This window comes from Lactuca serriola, chromosome 8 (assembly GCF_051521515.1).
Source record: "Lactuca serriola cultivar US96UC23 chromosome 8, Lser_US96UC23_V15, whole genome shotgun sequence".
Classification (NCBI taxonomy): domain Eukaryota; kingdom Viridiplantae; phylum Streptophyta; class Magnoliopsida; order Asterales; family Asteraceae; genus Lactuca; species Lactuca serriola.
The window spans coordinates 39,569,028-39,590,740 of record NC_136415.1 but is presented as its reverse complement, the minus strand read 5'-3'; the positions used below and the strand labels follow the sequence as shown (position 1 = coordinate 39,590,740).

The 21,713-nt window shown below is 34.5% G+C and overlaps 2 protein-coding genes across 2 annotated transcripts; both read left to right on the top strand.

The window, feature by feature from the left end:
- Positions 1 to 9,742: 9,742 nt before the first annotated feature.
- On the top strand, positions 9,743 to 10,631 carry LOC145066830 (uncharacterized). The gene is made up of 2 exons (XM_079014090.1): positions 9,743 to 10,240; positions 10,383 to 10,631. Exons 1-2 carry the CDS (start codon positions 9,743 to 9,745, stop codon positions 10,629 to 10,631), a joined length of 747 nt encoding a protein of 248 aa, XP_078870216.1.
- A 9,956-nt stretch (positions 10,632 to 20,587) lies between these two features.
- On the top strand, positions 20,588 to 21,156 carry LOC145068717 (uncharacterized). The gene has a single exon (XM_079015720.1). The coding sequence runs from the start codon at positions 20,730 to 20,732 to the stop codon at positions 21,066 to 21,068; it is 339 nt and encodes a 112-aa protein (XP_078871846.1). The 5' UTR covers positions 20,588 to 20,729; the 3' UTR covers positions 21,069 to 21,156.
- The last annotated feature ends 557 nt before the right edge of the window (positions 21,157 to 21,713 follow it).

Sequence of the window (21,713 nt, the reverse complement as noted above, 5' to 3'; positions counted from 1 at the left end):
CACAGATCGATCAAACATTGGTCTGCATATGTGGTTCATGAGGTCCATGAACGCAGCAGGAGCATTGGTGAGCCCGAAGGGCATCACCACGAACTTGTAGTGGCCATAGCGAGTCCGGAAAGCAGTCTTCTATATATCCTCCTCTCTGAGCCTCATCTGATGGTAGCTTGGCCACAAGTCTATCTTGGAAAACCAAGATGCTCCCTGAAGCTGGTCGAATATGTCATCAATCCTCGGGAGTGGGTAACGGTTCTTCACCGTTACCTTGTTTTGTTCCCGGTAGTCTATACACATCCGATGCGACCCGCCCTTCTTCTTTACAAACAGGATCGGGACTCCCCAAGGCGAACTACTCGGCCTGATAAATCCCTTGTATAGCAGCTTCTGTAGCTGCGTAGACAACTCCTGCATCTCGGGAGGAGCCAACCGATACGGTGCCTTGGCTATTGGAGCTGCAGCAAGTACTAGGTCAATCCTGAACCCACCTGTCTCTCCGAAGGTATCCTAAGCAGCTCCTCTGGGAATACATCCGTGTATTCTCACACCACCGGTATGTCGCTCACCGTCGCCTTACCCGCCTCTCGGGTATCCATAACATAGGCAACATACCCTGCGCAACCCTGCTGGAGGTAGCGCCTAGACCTCGCTGCTGAACATAAAGCTGGTCCGCGCTGTGGTCTCTCGCCCTAAATCACCAGCTCTCCCCTGCTTGGGGTCCTGACCCGAACCAACTGTTGTGCGCAGTCGATCACTGCCCCGTTGGGGTTCAACCAATCAATGCCTATAATAACCTTGTTCCACGCAACAGAATGTGAACCAAGTCCACCAGATAGCGCTCCTCATACAACCTCAAAACGCAACCTCTAAAAACCTCTGATGCTCGCACCGAGCGATAGTCAGCAATCTCGACCTCAAGAGGGAAATCGAGCATGCCCGAAGACTCAGGGAGCCTCTTGCTAAGTGCAAGAGAAACAAAAGATCGGGTGGCACCTGAATCGAACAACACCTGTACTGTAACACCCCAAATTCCAGAGGTGATATTGAAGGACTTAAAGTGTAAATTAAGGAAAGGGACTCGAAGAGTAGGTATGCTTACTCGCCGAGTCGGAGCGGGAATCTGTCGCGGGTTAAGTGGCCAACTCGCAGAGTTAGCGGCTTGGACTCGACGAGTTGGTGCTGAAGAGAGAAAACCCTAATCCCAAGGGTTGTGCCCTATATAAAGCACATTATAACCCACCCTCAACCTCTTTTCTACCCTTTTGAGATCCAGAAACCCTAGAATCGAGTGAGCCTCCATTAATAGAGAGAATAGATCTTTAGAAGAGAAAACCTTGGAAAGGGGCTTGAAGATCAAGAGGCTTGCTGCATAGGAGTGGTGTAGATCCGGGATCTACTTCTGTTCGGGCATATATTGGAGGTAATAATCTATTACTTGGGCTCTTTTGTATCTAGATCTATTATCATTTGAGATTTGGGGCACTTTTGGTATGATTGAGAGCTATTTCGAGTTAGAGGCTTAGATCTGAGGTTGCTACTTCAGATCTAGGCTTGTGATGGTCCAAAATGTCATAAATCTTTTGTCTAAGAGTTATTGGTGAAGCCCCTTTGTCATAAACCCTAGCCCTAGTGTGTTTTGGGCTTATATCTCCTTGGTTTCACGTAAAGTTTGCAACTTTATGTGAGGGTTAGAGTGTAGAAGAGTGGATCTATGGATTGGAGCCCCTGCATGGCTCGAAAAGCCACTGTATCGATTAAGAACCGGAGAGACTCGGTGAGTCACATGGGTGTACTCAACGAGTTGTATGAACATGTGCATGGACACGGCGAGTTGGAAGAACAACTCGGTGAGTCTGTTGAAGATTGCCTTGGACTCGCCGAGTCTGTTCTTGGACTCGGTGAGTCTGGTCACGGAACCCTAACCTCTTCTGGTTAAGCCTCGAATCGGTGAGTCGAGGGACGACTTTGTGAGTTGAGCAGGATGGGACTCGGAGATCATTGGACTCGACAAATCTTGGGGCGCCTTGGCAAGTTGAGTCGTGTTATGGGAGTTTCTGAGTATAGGAATTCGACGAGTCGACGGGTTGACTCGGTGAGTAGAATCAACCAGGAATGTTGACTTTGACTAAGGACTTTGACCAAGAGTTGACCAGTTTGACTTCCAAGGGTATTTTGGTAATTTTGGTATTTATGGAATTGGTTCTTTGGTAGTGTTCTTGTGGTGAAGTTCGTGTCGGTGGTCGGAGCAGCTTGGTCTTATCTCTTCAGTCGGCAATTGCAGGTGAGTTATCCTCACTATATCGACAGGGTCTATGGCACCAAGTTGGATTAGTGTCTAAGTCCATAACTATTTTGGTATGTACTTGACTCGATTATGAGCATGGTCCTTTTGGGTTGCATTCACCATAGCAATATGAGAATAATATATTAAAGGAGAAATCATATTGTTCAACTAATATTAGTCAAGAATTAATTAAGAATTAATTTTGTGACTAAAAGAGATTAATTAAACTTAGGGGACTGAAGTTGTAATTATAAGATAATTATAATTGGGCTATGGATCACCTAATAATATATAGGTTGGACAAATTCTATGGGAATCCCATTAGAAATCGTCCAAGGGATATGTTAAAGGAGTTAATGGGCTGCTTAGGGCTTAAGCAGCCAGATTAGGGTTTCCTAGTTGAAAACCTTAATAGCCTACATGTATATAAAGGGCCCCTATGCCCCAAAAACGTGGACAAGAGTTCCTTTAGGGTTTCTAGACGTTTTGGGCAGCCTCCTCTTTTCTCCTCTTCATCCAAGTTGCTTAGTGGTGTTTGTGACTCCATTAGAGGTGCAACACTTGAGGCACTAAGCTTTCTGAAGCCAATCAAAGCAAGGAATTGATTGTTATTGCTATATAACAATCAAAGGTAATTCTCTAAACCCTAATTCAGTTTATTATATGATAGATCTAGGGTTTATAGCTTTGGATATTCAATTGCATGTTCATTAGGCAAACTAGATCCAAAAGCTATTAGGGTTTGCATGTACACCATAGGATTGATGTTTTGCTTAAAACCAACCAGTGGTATCAGAGCCTAAGGCTGTTTGTTTGATGTATTTGATGCAATTATGCTTTATTCTTGCTTTAAAATCGAAATTTAGGGTTTCTGGGGGCTGGACTCGCCGAGTCCATGGCTGAACTCGCCGAGTCCATGTCAACTCGACGAGTCCATGCCTGACTCGACGAGTCAGCTGGTCAGAAAGAGCTAATTTCTGGATTTTGTGCTTCTTTGGCTGTGGGATAGTTACCAAAACGTATTTTATTAATATAAATCAGTTTTTTATGATATTGGGTGATTATCTTTGCCAAAATTAAAGATATATTCATATTAATTGAATAATTACTTCCTTATATGATTAATTTTAATTATTTGAATTATTTGGTGAATTATCTTGCAAGAATTTGGACTAGGTCAAATTAGATAACCACCAATTAATTGTTAATTGCCTTATTTGAATTTTGTGATCTAGAATATTCTTGATAAAGTTTGGAAAAGTTTCAAATTACTCCCTTTAGGTTTTATAGTTTAAATTTGAACTTAAAATTTTTGTTTTTGAAATTTAAATAAGTTAAACCCTAATGTTTTGAAATGTTTCAAAACTTGCCCTTAAGTTTTGGAATTTAAAAGTTGATTAAAAGTTTAATTTTGAAATGTTAAATTCTAAAACCCTAGTAAATTGAAAAGTTCAAATCATACCCTTATGGTTTTATTAAATAACTAAAGTGTATAATTAAAAGTGATTTAATAAACCCATAAAGTTTTGGTTTACATTTAATTAAATAAAAGTATAATTTACTAAATTGAACCACCTAGTATTTTAAAAAGTGTAAAATACACCCTATATTACATATAACATTAAAAGTCTAATATTATATATGAGTAAACAGTCAGTCTTACCGTTAGTAGGCCTCATTCACGAAATTGGTCTATAAGGCGTGTTTAAGAAAATTGCCTATAAAATGGCGATTGAATGAGTATCCACTCTTACCCACCGCACTCTTGACTAGTGGAGGGTCGTTAGCCGAACGGGTAGGATAGGACATAAACCTTCCATTATAAGTATAATGAAGTACAAAGTAACTAAATGCTTTTACAAATTACCAAATCATAGTTACTTTAGGCAAAATGTGAAATTGTATGCTAACCCATGGAATTACACTTCGTACCCTTGTCAAACGTTAGTGGAGCGTGTGTGGTTAACCGACACACTAATTTGGGGATGACATTGGTGGCGAAGGGTGGCTCGATGTTTATCATAGATCAATGGAGCGTGTGTGGCTAACCGACACATTGATTAGGTGATAGTAGCATTGGGTGCACCACGTGATTTGTATGGTTATTCACACCTTATTTGTGACCCTCGGCATCCCAGTCACAAATTGTAGGGCATAATCGAGATTAAACATGCCATTGAAAAGCTCAATAAATCTCAAAAGATCTAGGAGTTTCAATTCATTTAAAACATAAACTTCCCTTTTGTTTTTCATGGTGGAAATTGGTAAATCATCATTTACCTACCTTCAAATATTCTGCGACTAGATTACGACATCCCTCTTCTAGGTTGTAGAATATTGTGTTGGATCCTAGCCTTAATAACTCATTTGAGTGTTTTATTAAGGACTCAATCAACTTAACTTGGATTTTCTCCCGTTTTGTAGATGTCTGAATCTTACAATGGTCTTCCCAAATCCTTTGGAACAAGCTTTCCAAATGAAGCTGACGTTCCAAGATACGATCAAGGAAATGAGAGTCATGCTTCACTTCCTCCACCTCCTCCAATTGTTCTCCCTGACCCACAAGTTCGAAGGCTTGAAAAGTTGAAGCTCACTCAAGCCCTTTTGGCAAGTAAACACGAAGATGGGAAACCTGTGTGTGCACACGTCTTAGAGATGAAGTCACACATTAATAGGTTAAGCATGTTGGGTGTCGAGATTTCAAGTGAGTTGGCTATTGACTGGGTTCTTCAGTCACTTCCTGAATCATATAGTGAGTTCGTTAAAGAGTACTATATGATGGATCACGACGTGACCTTCATTGATCTCACCTATTTGCTTATAGCTGCTGAATTAGCAATGATTTGGCGTGCTGGTTAAGCAAATTTGTCTGGTGAGTCAAACTCCCAAACTGCAATGGAGACTGGCAACATTGGAAGTCCAGAAAGAAGTAAGTCTGATTGTCCGATATGATGTGCCAAAGGAGTCCGTTTGCTTTTATTGCCAAGAGAAGGGGCATTGGAGACGAAGCTGCCCAAACAACCTGAGAGATCTAAGAGATGGGAGAGTCAAGACGTATGGCTCTGCTTCAGGTAAAAAATCCATTAACTAACTCTTTTAAGTTCCTATTCTAGATTCTTAATACATGATGTGATAAGATTACATTTTGATGTTTTGTAGGATCGAAGAAAAGAGAGGAAGCTTAAGGGAAGAAGTGAGCTGAATCTAATCGTGAAGAAAAGTGGATTTCGATCGCATTGTTTGAAGATTAGATTTTTGAGCCACTACTTGGAGTTAGAATAGATTGTTAAAAAATATGTAATAACATAGTTTTTCAATTGAATTGCATTGTATGGACAATTTTTTCCTCAATAAAATAAATTTTGATTTTATCTTATTTATTTATCCTTGCAATGGCAAGTATGAAAAATTGATGTTTGAAGGTTTCTGTTATTAGCAATAATGGATTTGATTCTTGATTATGTTATTTGTGGAGATGTTAAGAATTCACCAAATAGGGAGAGTTTCTCATCGCCCAAGTTTCAATTGGATGGAAACTTGGAATCATACAACTTGGTTGCGTGATGAATGAAAACTTTCATATTTGGAAATTAGACTAGTTCTTTGACAAAATGTCAAGTGAAGGACTAGGAGATCGAGTACACTAGGTTGTGCGTTGATCAAGTCCACCACAAAGAGAGATAAGATATTCGTCATGATTTTCTAAAAGTTTAGTAAATACGATTATACTTATAAGATTAAGTGTAACTCTGAGTTGATTGAAAGAGTTTCAATGAAGAGCAGAACGAATAAAGAAGAATCAAGTAGGCAGAAAGATAAAAGTTTCTCTATTCTAAGAAGAAGGGAGAGTACCTTTTATTGTGTTTTATGATAAGTCTTAATGATTAAGAACCATATCTCAATTGATTCTCTAAGTGACTCTTAGTGCATTTGTATGTCTAAGAAGAGGAATCGAGAATTGTGGAAATGGTTAAATCAACAAGTCAACCATACTTCGTTCCAATAGCGAATCTTAGGGTCATACTCCAAGATTGTGAATTGAGTGACAAGTCTTAAGTAGGTTTATAACACTCATCAAATGTGGAATTTGGAAAAGGTTTTCTTATTCTTGCACATTTGAAATTGGTAAGTTGTGATGTCTTGGATAAGACAAAGACCAACTAGGACCAATTTGTGAAGTGTTTTGTCTTGATAAAAGCTACACTAACTCTTGAATATTTTTTTGTCAAGAAATGTTTCTTGATAAGAGAACCTTATATGTCAAGGAGTCAGTGGGAGTTTTAATGTTTTTGAAAAAGTTTCAAGAACAAATCAAGAATAAACCTTATTGATCATCATTGGCACACGACTTGCGGTTTACAACCTATCGTGTTGGCATTATTTTGTTTCTGTGCCATTCCAATCAAGTTAATTATGCATGTGAGTTCTACGAGTTCTCATTTGAATGCATAAGAACAAAGCACCTTGATCAATGGAAAGTACATTGATATGTAAGGATAAGTTGCTAAACTACTTGGAAGACATGGTGGGCACTCGTGTTACCATAAGGCAAGAAATCAAGATTAAGAAAGTTCATTCCATATGAGTTTGGATTTGTCGCCAACTTTGGTTTTGGCAAATTCACATGGATAGGAACTCATACACCATAAAATCTAAGTGTCATAACATTCCCTCCTTCATGAAAATGATTGTGAGGAAATGCTTTCACTAAGAGAGATTTTAAGAAGATAGCAATTGTGAAAATTGTATTCTCAAATTCGATTATGGTTACAGCATCCCTTTCCATAGTTCGAATTGTGAGATTTGGCAATTAGTTTCAACATTTGGAACTTGGTAACATAAGTTCTGAATTGTTTAAACACACATATGAGCTATCTAAGGCAAAGGTGTATAAGTTTAAGAAGCTTAGATAAAGGCTTATCGAAACATTTGGTATTAGAAATATGAATTTCAGAAATTCAATGGGCATTGTTTTTTGGAAGCTCATTTGTTTTCTGAATACATGTCAAAGCTAGTGGGAGCATAAATGTTATGCTTATATGATAATAATCATCATGATAGTGGGAGGCAAGTGGCTGGAGCTACGTGTAGTATGGAAGACATGGTGGCTTGATTGTTGTGGTCGTCGGCTGTTGGGTAGAGAAGAAACAGGGTAGAGGTGAGATAGGAGCGTTTAAATCTAGAAATGGTGAAAAGGGGAGGAAGGAAAAGTGTACAATAAACCAAAATTATTCCGGCAAAATGAAAAGGAATGAATCGGTATTCAAGAATCAAAACAAAACCAAAAGGAATACAAAGAAAATCAAAGATTCGAAGATTCAAAGGACAATGAAAGATTACTGATAATATCACGTGGGGAAAGTGGACAATTTCCATTTTTGTAACTTTTTGAATTTTTGAATGAGGCATGAATTAAAGAATGAGATAATATTGGCTTCGTTATTTGTACTATAAGCTTAATGGTTTGGACGTCTTAAATTTATTTTAGGAAATAGTAAGGTTTGTATAATAATAAAGTCACGAGCCTCCCAACTTAACTCACCGTAAATTTCGTCCATGTCTTTTTGTGGGGTTTCATTGAATTGGCCAAAAAAATATACACAAAAAGATTGCAACCTTAAAATAAAAATAACAAAGATGTATAGAGTTGTGTAACATTTATCAAAGAAAAATACCATTTTTATTTAGAAGCTCTGATATTAGCCTCTAGACATCAAGCAACGTGATTATCACCATCTACAGATTCAGGGCGGGCTCCTGAGCTTTGATAGCGCCTTACTTCAAAAAAAAATCTTATTTCCAGGAAATATAAATAAAAAAGTCAAAGAAAACACATCTTTATCGACCATATGCACATTTACTTTAAATCAAAGATGCAGGTAAGCATGTAAGCAATTTCGAAAACAAAAATGATTCAACCCCATCTTTTTAATTCATATGACCTGCATAAGAGAATGAAAACAAAGTTAAGAGCAAAAAACCAAAATTGTGGAGATGTGATATATAACCAGAGAAGACGACGCTGAAATCATTAGGTTTCACATGTTTTGGATCTATTTTGATACCAAAATAAAATTAAGGGAAAAATACAGAAAAGCCCAACCCTTTATCATATTACATTCAAAAAAACCCTTATATTATATTTACATTCACAAATGCCCTTACATTATAAAATACCTTTCACTAAAACCCAAATAACCGGTTATATTACCTGATGACCGGATGACTGGGCATAAAAAAAACCACGTGAACAAATTTTAAATCCTTCTTTTAATACCCTTTAATACATTGACCAAACATTAAACAAAAAGAACTAGGGTTTCTGTCGTTTGTCTCTCTCATCTGGTTTGTCTCTCAGGAACAAGACAAAGCTCCATAAGCTACATCTCTCAACAGGTAAACACATGCCATATTATTTTTTTTGGTTTAATGGCAGGAGTATGGTATCTTCTAGATACGTTATGCACAAAAACGTGATAAATGTTCTTTTATATGTCTCGAAATCAGTGGTAGGGTTACGTTTTTCATAAGAAAACATGATAATGTCTTTTTGGCCTTGAAATTAGCAGCAGGTTTCTTTTGGTCTTCAATATATAAGTGGTAATGGTATTTGCAGTGGGTATTAATTTGAGTGAAGAAAATATGATAATGTTTTTTTGGTCTTCAAATAGGTGTCATTATTTTGTAATTTTTTGTTCTTAATCAGTGGTTTTTTTGTATTTATAGTGAGTATTAATCACCAATCAGTGAACATGGCTTCATCTTCAGTATTTTACTTGAGTGAGGAAGGAAGCACAGATAGTGAAGACGAGGAATATGTTGAGTCTTCTACGGATACAAATTCCATAGGGTCATTATGTCTTGACATGGAAGATGATATGTTTATAGATGCCCGTTTTGAGAAAGATGTTGACACAAGTATGACAAAAACCGCATATGATCCTTTTTTGTATTTGTTATGCCCTCGTAATAAAGAAGATGCTGAAATAGTAAAATTGTATCGAGGAGATGAATATGAAGAAGAGATATATGATGATGATGATTTACAATTTGGAAAACACAACTGGAATGTGGATGGAGAAAATGAAGAAATCGGGGTCGAATATAATATTTACAACCCTTTGGTTGATTGGAGAAAGATGAAACCTGAATTAGGAGAAAAGTACGAGAGTCCCGAACAACTAAAATTTTGTGTTAGAAACTACGCTGTGGCAAATGGGTTTCAGTTACGTTTTGCTAAAAGTGATCATGATAGGATATTAGTAGTTTGTGGGAAAGAAAATAACAAAAAAAAAGTGCCCGTATAGGTTGTATGCTTCTTGGATTGGAAATGAAACAACTTTCCAAGTTAAATCTTTGAATGATAATCATAGATGTTGTAGAAGTTTCGAGTTTGGGACTCTTGTTACTCCCTCCTGGATTGCTAAACACCATGTTGATGAGATGATAAGAAATCCCACAATGAAAATAAGAGAACTAAAAGCTGATATTCGAAGGGTATTTTCTTGCAAGGTAAGTACTCCACAGTGTCAAAGGGCACGAGCTAAGGCATTATTTTTAATCGAGGGGAAACTGTCAGACCATTATGCAAAAGTTTGGGATTATGGCCAAGAAATTCTTAGGTCAAATCCTGGTAGTACCGTAAATATTGGAGTAAAAAGTAATCCGGATGGCAATTATTTTCAACGTATCTACATTTGCTTTAAAGCCTTAAAAGATGGTTGGAACAACGGTTGTCGTCGGGTAATTGGATTGGATGGTTGTTTTTTGAAGGGACGAGTTAAAGGAGAGCTATTATCTGCAATCGGACGAGATGCAAACAACCAAATTTATCCCATAGCTTGGGTCGTTGTAGACGTTGAAAACAAAGACAACTGGAAGTGGTTCGTTGAACTGTTAGGTGCGGACATTGGTTTTGAACAAGGAAGAGGTCTCACTTTGATTTCGGACCAACAGAAGGTATTTTTTACAAACATTAAAATTTCTGTCAATAGGCACTTCAAGGTTGTTCAAAAATAGTGAAAAAAAAATAAGTTTTATTTTCAATCTGTCCAAAACAGTAAAAAAAATTATGTTTTTTTTTTTAATGTGTGCAATACAGGGGCTTGTTGAAAGTGTGAAGGAACTAATGCCATATGCTGAACACAAACAATGTGCACGACATATTTATGCGAATTTTAGGAAGAACTTCAATGGTGAGATGTATAAGAAGATGTTTTGGCGATGTTGCATGTCAACCACAGAAGAAGGCTTTAAGAGTAACATGGAAGAATTAAGAAAGTTTAGCCAAGAAGCTTATGATCATCTAACAAAAAGGGATCCTAATACATGGTCTAGGGCATTTTTTTGAAGTTGATAGGGCCTGCGAGGCAGTTGAGAATGGGATTTCAGAGTCTTTCAACTCTGTGATTGTGGAAGCAAGAAGAAAACCATTACTTACGGTGTTAGAGGAAATTAGATTATATTGCATGGAGCGGTTTGAAGTTATGTCAAGCAAAGCACAAACATGGGAAAAGGAAATTTGTCCAAATATAAGTAAAAAATGAATTATTTCCATAGAAACATGAGGTAATGCCATAAATTATTTGAAATATGATTGGTTTTAAAGTTGGTTTTCTTGAATAATTATTATCACATTTTTCTTATTTTGTAGAAATTGGCTTGTCTACCCTGCTGGAGGAAGTGTGTTTGAAATAAGAAATGGATACGATGCGTACAAGGTTGACTTAAATGCACACTCCTGTAGTTGCAAGCTATGGCAATTATCCGGCATTCCTTGTGTACATGCTGGTGCAGCATTGAACTACTGCCACATTGATCCTGAAGATTATTTGAGTACATGGTTTAGTAAGGATAAATTCATTACAACATATACCAAGACAATCGATCCCATGAATGGAAGTAAAATGTGGCCAAAAACACCTTACGAAAAGCCTTTGCCACCAAAAGAAAGGAGGATGCCAGGCAGACCTACTATTAAAAAGAAGAGACATGAGACTGAAAACAAATCCAAGTATCCAACTGTTTCAAATGCAGGGAGGCCAAAAACTTGTCATAACTGTTTACAAATTGGCCATAATGCTAGAACATGCAAGAATGAGAAACAACTACCCCCTCCCAAGCCAAAAAGACCGACCGGAAGGCCTAGAAATGACGATTTTGATGATCGTACAAAAGGTGGAAGAGGAAGTAGAGGAGGTGGAAGAGGACGTAGAGGAGGAAATAGAGGACGGGCTGGAAATAGAGGAGGAGGTGTGAGAGTTATAATAAATGACGATGATGATTTTGTGGATCGTTATATGGGTATGTTATCTATACTTTAAAATAAAACATGTTATTTATGGAGTTTTTCTAATCTTTAGTTTTCTATGTAGAAAATGAAAACGAGCAGGTTGTTTATGATGATGAAGGAGTGCCTAACATTCAAACACAAACTTGTGTCCTTGAGACGCAATATGATGCAGATAGTGATCTTCAAGAGGTTCCAGTGAGAGATGAGGAAGATTCTGAAGATTTTTGGAACACCGTACCATATGAGTACTGGAACTCTAAAAACAAGAAAGATTGAGTAGGTGGAATTAATAGCCCTTTTTGTATAGTGGGCAATGTTTAAAAAACTTTCTGCATTTAAAAACACTATGTAGTATTTATGCAATTTATGCACTTAGTAGTAGCCTTTTTGAAAACTCAATGCAGTGTTTCTGCACTTTGTAAGGGTCATTTTGTTATCTTAGTGCAATTTGTTTGTGCTTATATATGTTTGTAGAAGAAAATTATTATCAGGACCATTTGTTAAAAAAAATGTCGACGAAGACCATTTTTGTTAAAAAAAATGCCGAGAAGGACCACTTTTGTATTAAAAAACTGCCAACAGGGACCATATGTTTGAAATACAGCAGACAGATAATATATGTTATGTTTGTTTGTCTTGAGTATTGAACAGATCAACAAAAGCATCACTTATGTTCATGGACCATTTTTTCTTCATATTTGATCTGTATACAGGGACCTTAATTATGATAGACAAGCCTATTTCATTTTGAATTTGCACAAAAGAGGGACTATAATTGTGATCAACAAGCCTGTATACTAAATTGCCCTTATAGAACTTTTGTTAAGAACATAACTATTTTCACAACAAACTTTGTATGAGTACAACAAAAACTACATACCCTTACAACACAACAAAAGCTATAAAGACTACTAACAGTATGATATCTAACATCAACAAACAGTAAGAAACCAACTTCCTAAATTTAATATTTCAACAAGCATTAGATACAACAATTCATAGTGAAATACATTGCTATAAAGACTACTAAAACCATGATAACTTCTTGATACAGCACTACATACCCTTACAACACTTAATCCCTGAAAACACTAATTGCAAACCAATTGATAACGAGTACAACAAACAAAAATGCTAATAAGCTAACAATTACTTTGATACTATTGTTCTTCTTCTCCAACACTTCAATATTTTGCTTCTTTCCCTTCTCTAACACCTCAAGATTTGCCTTCATTCTCTTTAATTCGACAATAAGCTTATTCCTTTCTTCTTTATAGTACCCATTCAACTTTGATTCAACAATAAGCTTATTCATTTCTTCTTTATAGTACCCAGTCAACTCCGGGTCAATCCAATTAAAATGCTTGCAATCTTCACTTGAACCCTGGGCAGTGAGTTAGAAAGTAAGTAAAAAAGAAGCTAAAACATTTTTATTTCATCTATTTATGAACTTACCCAATAAGGGCACTTGTAAAATTGTCTTTTAGGGTTCTTAGTCGTAGTTCAAATCCACATTCTGGATTCGTAACCACAACCACAACGATCTAAATCTTCTTTTTCTTTGAGTTGTTTTACCGACCTGCATCTATATTTTGAAGATGAAGAAGAAGAAGCCATTGATTTGTGTGTGAAGTGCAGCTACTGCTTCCTTGTTGTCCTTCGCGATTGCAATTAAATACACCCTTTTTTACCGAGAAACAAACTAGTGGGTGGGATCGATCCCCCTTCCTTCTTCAATTTCATACGATCCTAAATTATTTTTCTGTTGAAATTGAAGTAGAGAGATGAAGTAGCGAGATGGGACAAACCCTAATTCCTTATGTTTTGTTTTGGTTTTAGTCGACTGTGAAGTTAAGTTTATTCACGTGGGTCTTTTTTTATGCCAGGTCATCCGGTCATCAGGTAATGTAACGGGTTATTTGAGTTTTTCTGAAAGGTATTTTATAATGTAAGGGCTTTTGTGAAGGTAAATATAATATAAATGGTTTTTTTGAATGTAATATGATAAAGGGTTGGGATTTTCTGCATTTTTCCCTAAAATTAAGCAAAAAACATGGATTAATGTGAAGAACTTACAATGTTACATATTTAATGATGATCCTCCAGAAATTCTCTTTAAATCCTAGTGGAGGCAACTGGCTGGAGCTACGTGTAGTATGGAAGACATGGTAGCTTGATTGTTGTGGTCGTCAGCTGTTGGGTAGAGAAGAAACAGGGTAGAGGTGAGATAGGAACGTTTAAATCTAGAAATGGTGAAAAGGGGAGGAAGGAGAAGTGTACAATAAACCAAAATTATTCCGGCAATATGAAAAGAAATGAATCCGTATTCAAGAATCAAACCAAAACCAAAAGGAATACAAAGAAAATCAAAGATTCGAAGATTCGAAGGACAATGAAAGATTACTGATAATATCACGTGGGGAAAGTGGACAATTTCCATTTTTGTAACTTTTTGAATTTTTGAATGTGGCATGAATTAAAGAATGAGATAATATTGGCTTCGTTATGTGTACTATAAACTTAATGGTTTGGACGTCTTAAATTTATTTTAGGAAATAGTAAGGCTTGTATAATAATAAAGTCACAAGCCTCCCAACTTAACTCACCGTAAATTTCGTCCATGTCTTTTTGTGGGGTTTCAGTGAATTAGCCAAAAAAATATACACAAAAAGATTGCAACCTTAAAATAAAAATAACAAAGATGTATAGAGTTGTGTAACATTTATCAAAGACAAATACCATTTTTATTTAGAAGCTCTGATATTAGCCTCTAGACATCAAGCAATGTGACTATCACCATCTGCAGATTCAAGGCGGGCTCCTTAGCTTTGATAGGGCCTTACTTCAAAAAAAATCTTATTTCCAGGAAATATAAATTAAAAAGTCAAAGAAAACACATCTTTATCGACCATATGCACATTTACTTTAAATCAAAGATGCAGGTAAGCATGTAAGCAATTTCGAAAACAAAAATGATTCAACCCCATCTTTTTAATTCATATGACCTGCATAAGAGAATGAAAACAAAGTTAAGAGCAAAAAACCCAAATTGTGGAGCTGTGATATATAACCAGAGAAGACGACGCTGAAATCATTAGGTTTCACATGTTTTGGATCTATTTTGATACCAAAATAAAATTAAACAAAAAAAAACATGGATTAATGTGAAGAACTTACAATGTTACATATTTAATGGTGATCCTCCAGAAATTCTCTTTAAATCCTAGTGGAGGCAACTGGCTGGAGCTACGTGTAGTATGGAAGACATGGTGGCTTGATTGTTGTGGTCGTCGGCTGTTGGGTAGAGAAGAAATAGGGTAGAGGTGACATAGGAGAGTTTAAATCTAGAAATGGTGAAAAGGGGAGGAAGGAAAAGTATACAATAAACCAAAATTATTCCGGCAAAATGAAAAGAAATGAATCGGTATTCAAGAATTAAAACAAAACCAAAAGGAATACAAAGAAAATCAAAGATGTAATTTCGATTTTGTAGATAGTAAATATAAGAAACATAAATGAAAAGAACAACACAAACCTGGTCTATTTCTTTGAACATTCTTGAGGGGAAAACCCAAGAAACATATCGCCAACAAAGATTTAGACCCAAATCCCCAAGAAACAGATAACTATCGATGTCTGGTAATTGTAGTAGTGGTTGAAAGTGGAGAGATGAGGCTAGGTCATTAATTCCGGAGGGCGGAAATTGGATGGCTGGTAACGATTAGGCAGAGAGTGGTTGTAGGATAAGGGTAGAGACAAATAGAGAGACTCCAGAGAAGTGGTGTGAGTGCAGAAACTGGGTGGAGAAGGAGATCAGATAAGTGTAGGGGAGATATATGGGAAAGGAGCATTGTGTTGTTGATTGACGGCGTGCTTTATAGTAGGGTGGGACGACGAATGCGAGTGAGCCTTTTGAACTTGAAGTTTGGCGAATTAAATGGGAAGTAGTTCAATTTTGAAGAATACCAGGTCAATTTTGAAGAATACCAGGTCAGGGGAAGATTCGAAGGACAATGAAAGATTACTGATAATATCACGTGGGGAAAGTGGACAATTTCCATTTTTGTAACTTTTTGAATGAGACAGGAATTAAAGAATGAGATAATATTGACTTCGTTATTTGTACTATAAGCTTAATGGTTTGGACGTCTTAAATTTATTTTATGAAATAGTAAGGTTTGTATAATAATATAGTAAGATTAGCCGTAAATGTTTCGAGAGTTTGTCCCCTTGTATTTACTAAATGTGACCCCTCAAGTTCTTGTGACTTTTTGATGATTCACAATTTAGCCACAAAAGTTTTAAGAAATTGCCACTTTTGGTCCCTTGTATTTTATGCTTGCCACTTTTGATCCCTTGCATATTATATATATATATATATATATATATATATATATATATATATATATATATATATATGTAGGTTCAAATGTTTCTCACATCTATTGTGTGCTAGAATGCACCAATAAGAATTGAGTAAACATTTAATGTATATTAAATGATATCCATATTTATAAATCATTTTTATGGAAACTAATTTAATTCATCATTAATGTCAATAATAATATTCTTTTAGAATGAATTCATATATAAAGTAATAAGAGTGTATTCTAGGAGAACGAGAGTATATTCTACTAGAATACACCCTCATTCTTCATATTCCATACAACTTTATTGTATTTTAAGTGAGTGAGTCCTAAAATAATGTTATTGCTGACATAAAAACCTAGATACGAATTCATTCTGAAAGAATGTTATTGCTGACATTAATGACAAATTTAATTAATTTCCATAAAGAGAAAATTATAATTATTGATATCATTTAATATACATACAATTATGGAAACCATTTAATATCTATCATTATTTAATTAAATAATAATATAATTTTACTAAATTCCTATTGGTGCATTCTAGCACACAATAAATGTAAAAAATACTTTAACCTAGCCGTATATATATATATATATATATATATATATATATATATATATATATATATATATATATATATATATATTTCACTTGGTCCCTTACATTTACCAAATGTAATCTCTTAAGTTTTGTAAGTTCTTAATGATTCATAGTTTAGCCACAAAAATTTTTAGAATTTGCCCACTTTTGGTCACTTGTATTTTATGCTTGTCACTTTTGGTCTCTTGTATTTTATATATATTTTTTGGTCCCTTGTGTTTTATGTTTGCCACTTTTGGTCACTTGCAATTTAAATATATTTGTTAGCCACAAAAGTTTAGAAAATTTACCACTTTTGGTCCCTTGTATTTTATGTTTGCCACTTGTCCCCTATAATTTTATATATATTAAAAATTAGCCGCAAAGGTTTCGAGAGTTTGTCACTTGGTCCCTTGCATTTATCGAATGTGACCCCTCAAGTTTTTGCCATATTTCTTTGTGGAGTTGGCATTTTTGGTCCCTACCTTTGATATTCTCAAAAAAAAAATAAAAAAATAAAATAAAATAAAATAAAATAAAAAACACCGACATATATTAATAGCCATGGTCATTAGAAATAAAACATTTTGTATAGTTTGACAATTCGGGTCCTTAGCTGTTGTAATTTGAGATTGACCACATATCTTTTAATATTTGTCAATTTAAGTCACTTTATCATTTTTTGCTTCATTTTGTCCTTTTTTTTGTCGTACTACTTATTTTTCAATACAGATTGGTCACCCGTGTTTTAATATTTCTCACTTTCAGTCCCTTTGACCATTTTGACATTTCTTTTGTCCTTTTTCCGTCTACCGATTTGTGCTTCCGTTTTGGGCTTCATTTTGTCATTGTTTTTTCTCATCGTCATCCTTTGTGAATAAATCAGACACATTTCAGTAATACCATTCAATAAGCGTGCAAGAACAAGCACAGGGATAACCGGTAGTTCACCACGGGCTCACTCGATAGTTAAGCACTATTTTTATCTATTAACTTATCAAATACTTGCTACTTTTTTAGTTGTTCGGTATAGCTTCAAGTAACATGACAAACATAGCGCTAATCTTTGAGAATCCCCCAAGTTGACCCCACTCGTTGATTACAAAACTACAACGCAACTATAACCAAAATCCTAGTTCACGAGTTTTTTCTTATGAAAAGAAATGGTTAAAACTTAAGGTTAAAGCAACAATTGCTATTTTGGCCGGTTACCATTTCAAGTGGACCAAATTGATGTGAGGCTGTTGGCATGTTGCAATTCTGCATTCAGATGGATCAAATTGGATGATAACTTATGAAAATTAGATGAAATGGGATAGATACAATTGGATATATTAAATATCAAACATTTAATATCCAATGGATAAAACTGACCCAATCTTATTTTCAATTGGATTGTTTCGATTCGGTTGGTGATAGCGAATTGGATTGAATCGGTTGATAATATTCAATATCTAAATGAATGATTAGATTGTATCGATTGTATAAAATAATCATCGGATATTTAATGATAAACATCCTAGATGAACTAGACATTAAGGAATAAGACTAGTACGTATAAGAGAACTTTATAGAGAAGATAGAGTCGTTGGTGTGGTTATTTGAATGTGAAATTTGATATCATCCAACTCCTCCGGAATCCTTTGTAATGTTACCTTATAAATAATGGGTTTTGTTTGTTTCTATTAATAGTATTCAAAATGTTTATGTATTGGTTTAATTGTTTTTTATAATAAATTATTGGTTACGTGTGCCGATAAGTATTTTACCCTTTTGTTAAAGATAATTTTAGATATCTCATAATAATTTAACACTTTCAAACTAAAGATGTTACACTTTCAACTAACGATAACATAATTTAATACAAAACAACCTAAAAAAACGCTATTAAATGTATGATAACCACGTTTGTAAGGTCCATGTGTCGGTGCTGATGTCACCTTCGCTTACAGTTATGGTAGTAATTTTTAGTTTTCCCCTTGATGTTTGGGGTTTACACCTTTCAATCCATCAACTTTAAAATAATCCAACATACTCCCATCACGTTTTGAATCTGATTTATGTATAAACGATGAGTAGCCCAAATCTCGAATTGATTTTATAAGTCAAATTTTTATGCCGGTTATATATTTATATTACTTTATAAAACATTTCATTAATCCAAATATATAACACTTCTAAGTTTTAAGTATTAAATTGTTTGAGAAATGAATATAACTTCTTCGTTTTCTAGGTTGATATAGAATTATAATAAATGTCTCTTATTATTCATCATCTTAAATATGTAAGTTTTAATAAAATAATTTATTAAATTATGTATTAATCCATAATTTTTATTTTTAATAATGAAATATAATTTCACAAACATATCTATGATTCATTAAATCTTTTCCATTTCGGTTTCTTCTTTTTTATTTTGATTTAGTATATAATAACACTTGATATGATAAATTGTGTTAAAATACTATTATATATGCATGTTCAAATCTTTAAATTGAAATTATATTAATTCTGGTTAAATATGTGATCGGTTAACTAACATCAATTTAAATAATAAGTAAGAAAGAATAAAATACAAGATGGATATAAAAAATTAACATTATGAGAGATATGTAAATGACTATGCCATATATTTGTCATGGTGTGACTTGTGAGTATACATATTATAATTAGTTTCAGTTTGCTTCTTTGAACTTTATATCAACATCCCAAACAAAATAACTTTTCCTTATCACCTCACAAGAAATACCATAAATGACAAATATATAACCAACTACTTAACCAATAGAATACAAATATTTAGTAACCTTTACAAAAGTGTATTATATATTTTACAAAAAAGAGTATTATATATGTTACCAAAAAAAAGAGTATTATATATTTTACAAAAGTGAAGTTACCACTATAATGGATAAAAGATTCTCATGAACACATTTCCTATTTCTATTCCATTTGTTAATAACTAATAATATTAGAAGAACTTAAATTTTATCTATAACTTCTTTATTCTATTAAAAATATTTTAGATATTTGATTTTTTCTTTCTAACACCCGAAAGATTTTACTAGAGATAAAATTAGCAAAGACCAAGTCCGATAAACATCATAAAGATATTTTATTCTTTAAATAAGGTCTATATCGGTCTATTTGATATGTTTTTTATTGAAACGGACTCGGTCAAAATACAGACTATTCGATACTATAATTAGAAAGTTTTAATTTGATCACATAGCCTTGGATAGTTGGATATGCTTCTTATTGGGTTTGATTATAAGTTAAGTCTCATTTAACTCAATAAAATTTGATTCAATCAACAAACTATCAAAAAACCAAAAATCTTTAAAACTTACTAAAATGAGAGCAAATAACAACATTGCAGCTCCAAACGCATTTGACCAAAACCACAAGGTGCAAATCTTTAATCCCCCAACCAATACCTAATTTTCGACCATATTTTTCTTAGCCATAGAATATTTACAAAAATAAAATTATAAACCGAATTCAATGGCAAAGTCACAAAACGAGCACTAAATCAAGTCCAAGTTCAATACAATGTTTATATTTGGCGTAGGTACAAATCCGCTCATCGTTTCTAGAGATGAGAGAAATATTAATGATAAAAAAATTAAAATGGATATTATAAAGTTTGAACCATGATAGGAAATAACAACAATTTACCTTTAAAATCATATTAACTCACATCAATGCTCATAAATTGTTATGATTAATATAATAGAGGAATGAGAAAATATCTTCTCTAGTTTGAATAAAGTGACAATGACAAAATATCTTCTACCTTTTTATATAAAATAAGAAAGTTATTTGCTGGATCCAATTTGTCAAAGAGAAAAAAATGCGAGGTGTAATCAGAAATTTCATCGTAACCAACATAATATTTAAATCAATATTCAGAAAAGGTTTTTTCTAATCCAGAAAGACTACGCAATAGCTACTTGTACATCGTGCAATAACTTAATATCTTACCTTGACACTGAAATATTTTACTCTGAAAATATTGATTTAACCCTAAATTGTGGTAGATAAGAGTGAGGTGAGGTACTAGAAAACCCAAAAAAAACCCACCCAACATTCTGCAATTAATACCCTCCAGATTTTCTGAAATCCCCAAATTTCAATTTAAGTTTGTTCTTCGCATTCAAATCAATAGAAATCGATTTTCCTCTGTTGATTTCTTTGATTGCGATGGCGGTTTCTGATGTGGTGGTTCGCAATTTGATGATGCTCTACTTGGCGGTAATAGCAGCGATCAAAGCATACGGCCAGCTGAGTGGGCGGAGCTACGGCGGAGCATCGGTGTTGATTCTATCCACGGCGGCAGTTGGAGTTTTGTTGCTCGGAGCTTTGACGTGGGATGTATCTCGTAAAGCTGCGACTTACACGGTGGTGACACGTGACGGCGATGAGGCGGAGCATGAGATGTGTCGAGGAGGAATCTGTTGGCACGGCGTCGCCGTCAAGTCGCCGGCGTCTCAGCTCCGGTTCCGGCTTCCACAACGTCAACACATCAACAATGGCCAATGAAAAACAGAGGACCAAATCCAATTGACCAAATAATGTAATATAAACAGTTATAATCGATCGATTTGAGTATAAATTTTCAACTTCCTGATTTCGGCTTGCAATTATATGTATAAAAAAAAATAAAAATTTTTGTATAAATTTTTGAGGTAGTTATTGGTATTTTATATTTTACCAATATAACATGATAAAAAGAAATCTGTACTTGTTGAATTTCTTTGATTTTGTAACTGAATGTAATATTTTATACTTTAATAAAATTATTATAATTAAACTCCCAACTCTTTATTTGGTCATAACTATAAGCAGATTTATTTGTTACCATATCGTGTTATTTCTAGACGTAATTGTAATTGTATTTTGAGTTTTTACGCAAAAAGTACAGATATTTTATTTCAAATTTCAGCATCAATTTACGATGTTCATAGACAAGCTAACAACAATTACAAACTGGCCACAAGTGAGATTCAATTATTGGCTAGCTCCATATTGGCCCCAATAAGGGTCCAAGATAAGTTAAAAGTCAATTTAGTGGGCTTCCAACAAAAAATGCTGATTTATCTATATAAATCCTTATGTTTAGATTATTTTTATCCCTTAATTTTTGGTTTTGTGTTTATTTGGTAACTTAATTCTTTTTAAGTTTTA